We start from the raw sequence: 8,126 nt of genomic DNA on the forward strand, positions 1-8,126 counted from the left end.
CACGGCTCGCGAAGGGCATTAACGAAATTTGGCACACCTCAACCACTCTTGCCCCTCACGCGGTGCTTTGCTCTTCGTCATGGCACCCTTAGTTAGATGCTTGAAATCACGTGATCTCAGCGGTGCCCTGAGCTTTGTCTGGGCTCCATTCGGGTGTTGGGTCTACTACTAACGTCACGAGTTTCCTAAGGTGAAAGAGCTGGAGGAGCAAGATTGTTGTATAGTGCTAATAGAAATAATGTCGTGGTCTCTAAAGATACTCTCATTCTTGATTGCATTGTTAATATTTTAACTACCATTTCCTCACAACTATAAAATGGAGAGATATAGGCAATTGTTTTAAAACAATAATATATGCAAATGTATGTTTATGAGAACAATAGTTTGTCTAGCAGTATATGCATAAACAATTGGGCCCAGCTTAGAGAAAGAAGACCACTCCCTCACAGGAGAAGTTTCAAAGGAAAAATATTCCGCATACACTTGGTTGCCTTATAAAAACACTCGTGAGCCACCAAAACCTTCCTATGCCCGCTCCTCCCCGCGCACTGCTCAGCTCAGCACGCTGTGAGACCATGGACGCGACCACGGCCACCGCCAAGCGCAAGCGCAAGCGCCCCGACACCGACATCACCGGCGACGCCGCCGCCGTTGTCGACGAGGCCTCCGACGCCGAGGTCGAGGAGTTCTACGCCATCCTCCGGCGCATACGCGACGCCTCCCGCCGGCTGTGCGGCGCCGGCGCCCGGCCTGCTGCCCCACGCACACCGGCGTGGCGGCCCAGCTTCTCCTGGGAGGACTTCGCCGCCCCTCCCGCGCCCGAGGCGCCGGCGCCGTCGCAGCCGCGGCCCGACGAGCCCGTCCCCGCACCCGCCGGAACCGAGCGCGCTACCGCCCCGTCGCCGCGTGCCGGCCTCGACCTGAACGCGGAGCCGGAGCCAGAGGCACCCTCGGCGCGCGTCCCGGCGTAGCGCACGCCGCACCATCAGTTCATCACCTGCCTGCACCGGGCCAAGGAGAGGAGAGTTCATCACCATCAGTTCATCACTGATACGAAGCCCCATCATGTAATCGTAAACTAGTGGCTCACCGTCTCCTCCGTGTGGACAGGTGAGACTGGTTAATCGCTCGCTTTGTAGGAATACCTTTTAATCGCAGCAGTTAATGTACCGTCTTTCTCACTGGAAATTACGTGTTTAATTATTCGTTGCGTTTTTACAGTATGTATCATTAACCTATGACTGTTAACGATGGCGTGGGGGCTTTATTAGTTTTATATTGTTATATACTTTATATAATACAGATTTTGGACTTGAATGATTGTTTGTTCGTAGGCTTGCCTCATTTCTACTGTGATGAACAAACTGTAGTCCTTTTTCTTAAGGATTTGGAAGGTTAAATACTAGTACTAGTATAGGTTAGTGTTTTGTCTGGAGAAAGAAGAGTACGTCTATTCCATCCTGTATTATTCCTGTAAAGGACAAACAAGCTAGAAGCCACAATTAACCAATGAAGTGTCTAGCTAATTGTATGTAGTTGGGTCAAACAAGACTGGATATAATTATGGTATTAGTACACCAGGGAAGACTTGTACACTGCCCGGAATGCTCCTTATGCTGAAAAGAAATCATCAGTATTTTTTTTCTTCATGGATTATAACCTGGTGTCCCACTGACCCATGTGTACAAGGCTATCAGCTCTTGACTTTGTAGGCACAATATTATTGTACGTAGACTTGGATGGCTGGGTAGTGCTATGCCGTGGCCGACGCCAGCAGACACACGTCGCCACGTGACGCCAGCCGGTGGCCGTATGCATAGCTGTGCCCCGGGCCGTGCGTGCGGGACATGTGGACACACTGGTGCCAAGCGGAGCCGAGACGTGATGCCTGAGGTGAGGTGTACGTGCTCTGCCTCTGCCTGCGCTGCGCCCGCGCGCTCTGCTCGTCCCGTCCGCGGGGTATTTTTATTATTATTATTTATTTACTTTTTTTTTAGTAAATGGCATATAGATTAGCAGCAAGAAGCTGCAATGATGGTGATGTCATCACCAAGTACAGTGTACAGAGTTCAGAACTTCAGACCCACCATGGAGGGGCAACTGGGTACATGAGCATGATTGGAGCAGGTAAACTGCGATCCAAAGGATGTTGTAGATGATGAGTTGAAGGCCTGACTAGCTAGGATGTGTGATGTGGTGTTAAGCTTCCTTGGGACCTTGAAGATCTTGGCATTGTTACTTGATGTATGATTAATGAAACGCTGCGTGAAGAGCTAGCTTGATGTCCCAGCGAGGTCGTTCCCGTTGAAGAAAGTCACGAGCTGTTGATTGTACTACGTTAGAAAGAACGGGCTTTAGATGCCAAGTGCGGAGACAATCTGGTAAGGCCGCAACTTCAGCCATTAGCACAGAGGTTGCGCCGCTAAGAGTTTGCGCTGCTTTGATGTAGATGGCCACAGGCACAGTGACGGATCTAGGTTTTTATCTCTGGGTATGCGCAGAAAAAAAAATTCTTATGCAATTCGGTAAACCATATATAATTTGGTAAAACCATATTCTCATTCGGTAAAACCATATTCTAAAACCATATAAATTGTTCAAATGAAATACAAAATACTTTAAAATATAGCCATATAAGAGACTTACAATATTACTTATTGATCCGTCGCTTTCTCAACCATCAGATCTCAACTGTTGCATTCTGCTCTTTGCTACATTAACAAGTGAGATTGCATTAAGAATATCTTGATCCCTTCTCTGCAAACACTCGGATAACTCATTTGTGTATCCAAGAATAACATACATTAAGTGCACAAAGAAAACAAACTCAAAGGTTTCAAATGCTCCAAGCACAAAATGAATCTTTGTCCAATCATCCTTATATGCAATATCAGCACCAAGCTCAACGAGCACATCATGGATTGAGGAATACATAGCGATGATGCTACATATAGTTTTGTAATGCGAGCCCCACCGAGTGTCACCAGGCCTAGGCAAACCCATCTCTTGATTTAAACCACTCCCTGATTCAAGCTCACCACACTGTAGTGATTTGTTGACATTCTCCAGCCTAGCATTTCGAAGCATACCATGACGCTTGCAAGAAACCCCAACAATGTTCAACAAGATAGATACTTGATCAAAAAAGGTCTTGCAATCAGTATTTCCCTTGGCAACAGCTACAAGAACTAGTTGGAGTTGATGTGCAAAGCAATGGATATAATAAGCAGAAGGTGATTCTTTCATGATTAATGTTTTCAGCCCTTTAATATCATCTTTCATATTGCTAGCCCCATCATAACCTTGACCTCTAATCCGAGTCATACTCAATCCATTACTATCAAGTAAACCTTTGATTGCTTCCTTAAGTGACAAAGACGTAGTATCATCTACATGAACAACTCCAATAAAGTGCTCACATGGCCTTCCAAGTTTATCAACAAAACGCAAGCAAAGAGCTAATTGTTCTTTATGTGATATGTCACTAGACTCATCGGCTAAAATTGCAAAGGGCTCATCACCAAGTTCCTCAATTATTTTCTTTCTAGTTTCTATGGCACAATAATGAATAATTTGTTTTTGTATCTTTGGGCTAGTCAAAGTGCAATTACCTGGTGCATTGTTCAAGACATACTTGTTCACTTCATCACTATTTCCTGCAAGAAACTTCAAAAGTTCAATGAAGTTGCCTCTGTTGCTAGACTCTTCACTTTCATCATTTCCACGGAATGCCAATCCTTGAAGCAAAAGAAACTTGATACATCTAAGTGAATATGTTAATCTTTTCTTGTAAAGACGAAGCTCCTCATCAGTCCACTTGTCAATGTGATAATCAATTGCTACCTTGGGATTTATAAAACCAATATACCTCTCCTGAGCTGCTTTGTGTGCCTTAGAACCACTATGTTTGATGAGTGCGGCGTTTCCTATATTCCAATTATCCCATCCATTAACAACAAATGCATCTGACCCACTGCCCTTCTTGAACAAGTGGCATATAAAGCAAAATACAGAATCCTTCTTGATACTATATTCAAGCCACTCATAATTATACAACCACTGTAAACTGAATCGACGAGGTGTGTCTCCAATGTTTCGATACGGGAAATCATGTATATAAGGTTTGCAAGGACCTTTAGTAATATATGCTCTACGGATTGCATCTTGATCATTAACATGATAATCTTTTATGGGCAGCCTTTCACCTGGATCATATGGTAGAAGATTGATGTCATACACCGGTGGCTTTGATGCGGGCGGTGGCAGTGGTGATGACGCTAGCGGGGGCGAAGGATCTACAATTTCTTCAACTTCTGCTCTATCTTCTCGATTATGCTCTTCCACAACAGTTTCAACCGGAGGTGGGGTAGGGTTCAAAGCAGCTGCAGCCGGCTTCTTTGCTGCTTTGTAAAAAAGGATCGAATGTCGCCGTTTCTACTCATCATTCAACAATTCTTCTGAAAAATAGTTTATAATTACCAAACGTGCGAAACTCAAATAGTATAGTCACATGCGATTGATGCTAAATTGCTAATCAGTGGTCTGTTGAACAAACTCATGAACACGAATTGAAATAATAAGAAATCACCCATAAATAAATAAATAAATAAAAATGTACGAGTACAGTACAAAGTTTTTTTTACAAATAACAAGATCATCAATACCTGCAGTCCTGCAAGTCTGCAACTAAATGCCGTCGGATTCGGAGTGCCGAACTGCCGATCAGTCGAGCAGTCGGCGGCGTACCGCGGATGATCCTGCCGTCCTGGGCCTCCTAGCCCGTGCGGCCGCGCCGCGCCGAACTGGGCCAAGCTGTCGAAGCTCCGCCGAAGGCCCGAAGTGCCGATCGTCGATCGATGCCCGACGCGGCGACGCGATCCGCCCGAGTGCCCGACGCGCCGTCGCCGAACGTCCAATTGCTAAAGCTTCGCCGTGGCCGGGCGCTGGGCGCTGGCGCAGAGACGAAGACGACGACAGACGGCTCGTCTTCTCCTCGTGCAGTTACTCCCAGGCCCAGGCCGGCGCAAACTCCGCGTCCGCGGTATGCGCGCGTGCGGAAGCGCAGAAGCCGAACCGAGTCGTTGCGTACTTGCGTTGCTTGCTTCCTCTCTCTCTCTCTCTCTCTCTCTCTCTCTCTTTCTACGTATAAATTTTCTATTATGTATGTATGACTGCTGGACCCAGGGTATGCAGTGGCCCACCAGCATACCCTGTGGGTCCGTCACTGCGCAGGCAGATGTGCTTGATTGTTCATGTGTCTTGGTACTTGCATTGGAGAGTCTGGCTTATCAGTTATAATCTACAGTATTTTTCTCTCACAACAAAACAATTTCAGTGATCTTATCAGTCGACTTTAATACCAGCCGAATAGGTCCTGATTGTAGCCGCGTCCCTATAGCACCTTGTGCCCGGGAGGGGTACCGGCACCAGAGCTCTATACAGAGGCGGTCCCGGTAGTGCCGAGGCAGGAATCGGCTGGTGCTCAGCATCATTATGTGTGCTCCCTTCATTCATTCATTGATCCTGTAATGAAAAATCTGTTACCTTGACCAAGCAGTCGACGGCCTGCATGCTGTTGCCAGCCGCATGCCTGAGCTGGTTGCCTTGCCTGTCGCTGGCACTGGAAAAGGTGGCGGGAGGTTCATGCCACTGTCGGCTGCAAGCGTGCTGTGTTTGTCAGTTTGTGTGCCCAAGGCGGTGCCTGTGAGTTCATAGTCGAAGCCCTGGACTCGGTCAAAAGAACGGCCGCCTGCAAAGGTGCTCGCTGGTGTCTGCTGCATGGCTGCTATGCAGGGCCATCTCTTCTTAGAGGGGAGTGCAGCCGGTGCGACGGCCAGGGCTCCGTGCCACGAAGGGGCCCATGGGTACATCTATCTCCTTCTCCTACATCCTACAATTAAAAAAAACAAAGTATAAATATTTTTTAGCGCGACATTTATTTTCATCTGCCCACGTCTACGATCCCACGACATCTCCCGCAAGAGTAATCATGGCAAAATAGGAAGTAGAAAATTATTATGCTATCCATATACACATTGCATGTTTACATACACCAACATACATGTCAACGAGCAAAAGAAAAGAGAATTAACATAGAAGAAAAGAGAATTAAGACAAAAGGAATCACTTTGCATTTTTGAGGACCTTGCCAAATCTGCCTACATTTAATTACTTTCCCTCTTTATATTTGCAAAAGGGACAGCTTTTTTCTCCTTTTATTTGGTTTCACGCTCACATGTTCCATCGCCCTCGCTTGATGTTTCAGGTAGCGTGCCCGTGCGTTGCTACGGGATAACTAAATTTTTTATACTAACACACGGATCGCACAATAAGATAACAATAATGTTAAATTAAATACCGACGTTAAAGTGACATTTAATTCAAAAAGCAAAGTTCGTGAAATTAACACAGTCACGGAGAGCGCGGGGTCGCAGGCTCACAAACTCTACTGTATAGACTTTTTCGTGATATGGCTAAGATAATATTTTATATCGGCAGAAAGAATTCTCCGATATCCATTTCTTTTATACGCCAATAAATCCATGAATAAGTTCCGCTGCATCTCCATATAATCCTGTACACTCAGGTTCGAGTATATATATAAATATTAGTGTCTGTCACATGGATAATACTACGTGTCTTAAAAAATCTCTCATAAAATTTTAAAACAAAGTATGTTATACTCACCGTATAAATATGTGTGGCTTTAGGACTATTCCACATAGACATATATTGTAGAATAAGATATCCACTTGAGTGTCTGTTCCAAGATGTTGAATTAGGTGTTGTAATTCTTATTTTCGACATATTTTTCAGGTCAAGGCAACCAATGGTGACACTTTTCTTAGTGGTGCATAATTTTATGGTGCATCTCTTGACTATCTGAGTAAGGACAAGTTAGCACCGTAAAAGATTAGAAAAGCTGCTGAGAAGATCAAGGTTGAGTTTTCCTCAACTATGCATACTAAAACCTATGTCCCCGTTTGTCATTGCCGATGCTTTTGATGCAAAGCAATTCAACATTACCACGATAAAATATAAGTTTGAGTCTCTTGTGAGTAATCTCATAGAGGGACTCTCATCCTTTATGTGATCTGCCTCAAGGATATTGGCAGAACGATGGACCCATGTTGTAATGTCGTACCAAAAAGTGTTCACGTTTTATCCACGATTTATTTTTCATGAATACATGCAGGTACTATGATAGCACTAACTACACTAAATGAAATATTAGAGAAAATTTGCATTGCCTCCAGAAGGATTTATTTATTAAGTTCTTTGTACTCTACAAGTAGTTTTGAAATACCTGTCTGCATGTCTTACCTCGTATTCTAATTTAAAATTTTGTAGTTTAATTAGAATTTTTAAATGATTGTATATATATAATATTCAATACAAGAATAATATATACTTGTTCTTCTTGAAAGATTTCTGCAGTGTAAAGACATCTTCGTTTTTCATACATACCCATGCTAACGCTACGGTAAAAACAAAAGGACAATATATCAATTAAAAAATAAAAACAAAACTCATGCTCAAAGTCAAAGAGATAAATTATGGATGCTTGAATTTTGTCATCCATTATCTACCGGCGTGCCTATAAAATAGATTGAATAAACAATTAAACATAGATAGAAAACTAAATTAATGAAAGAATCATTGCAAGACATCAATCATCTCATAGCTTCGGACAATATCGTAAAGTTACTAAAAACTGTAACCGTGCCCTCACTTCAAACATTGTCCAGATAAATGGATTACAATAAAAAAATGGATATCAGAGATTTCTTCCTGCCAATATAAAACATTATCTTAGCCGCACACGGAAAGGTCTATAAAGTAGAGTTTGTGAGCCTGCGGCGCCGCACACTCCGTGACTGCGTTAAATTCATAAACTTTGCTTTTTAGATTAAATGTCAGTTTAACATTGGAATTTAATTTTTACAGTATTGTTATCTTATCGTGCGATCCGTGTGTTTTTAGTATAAATTGTTAGTTATCCCGTAGCAACGCACGAACACGTTACCTAGTGTATATAGTATTTTAGTAAATATATTTGGCATATTGAAATAGAAATTTAAAAGTCCATACACTTAGCACAAGTCTAAGATTAAGGAATTAGCTTG

The 8,126-nt window shown here is 43.5% G+C and overlaps 2 protein-coding genes across 3 annotated transcripts; one reads left to right on the forward strand and one right to left on the reverse strand.

Annotated features, from left to right (window-relative positions):
- The first annotated feature begins 487 nt into the window (after window positions 1-487).
- On the forward strand, window positions 488-2,270 carry LOC136451706 (protein NEGATIVE REGULATOR OF RESISTANCE-like). 2 transcript variants are annotated; one of them, XM_066452390.1, is made up of 2 exons: window positions 488-1,893; window positions 1,998-2,270. In XM_066452390.1, exon 1 carries the CDS (start codon window positions 528-530, stop codon window positions 969-971), a length of 444 nt encoding a protein of 147 aa, XP_066308487.1. In that variant the 5' UTR covers window positions 488-527; the 3' UTR covers window positions 972-1,893; window positions 1,998-2,270. The 2 variants fall into 2 exon arrangements, with proteins under 2 accessions (XP_066308487.1, XP_066308488.1); XM_066452391.1 differs by having other exon boundaries at window positions 2,012-2,270.
- Window positions 2,271-2,673: 403 nt separating this feature from the next.
- On the reverse strand, window positions 2,674-5,780 carry LOC136454361 (uncharacterized). The gene is made up of 2 exons (XM_066454807.1): window positions 5,545-5,780; window positions 2,674-4,027 (listed from the first exon to the last, which is right to left on the reverse strand). The coding sequence occupies exons 1-2, from the start codon at window positions 5,778-5,780 to the stop codon at window positions 2,674-2,676; spliced, it is 1,590 nt and encodes a 529-aa protein (XP_066310904.1).
- Between the last annotated feature and the right edge of the window lie 2,346 nt (window positions 5,781-8,126).

Source organism: Miscanthus floridulus, chromosome 5, assembly GCF_019320115.1.
Source record: "Miscanthus floridulus cultivar M001 chromosome 5, ASM1932011v1, whole genome shotgun sequence".
Classification (NCBI taxonomy): Eukaryota; Viridiplantae; Streptophyta; class Magnoliopsida; order Poales; family Poaceae; genus Miscanthus; species Miscanthus floridulus.

Bases quoted from the DNA above. Each gene is read 5' to 3' on its own strand.
- LOC136454361 (XM_066454807.1), bottom strand. From the start codon at position 5,780: ATGCAGCAGACACCAGCGAGCACCTTTGCAGGCGGCCGTTCTTTTGAC. The intron at 4,028-5,544 runs GTAACAGATTTT...GCTTGAATATAG, and splicing joins CCGTCGACTGCTTGGTCAAG to TATCAAGAAGGATTCTGTAT.
- LOC136451706 (XM_066452390.1), top strand. From the start codon at position 528: ATGCCCGCTCCTCCCCGCGCACTGCTCAGCTCAGCACGCTGTGAGACC.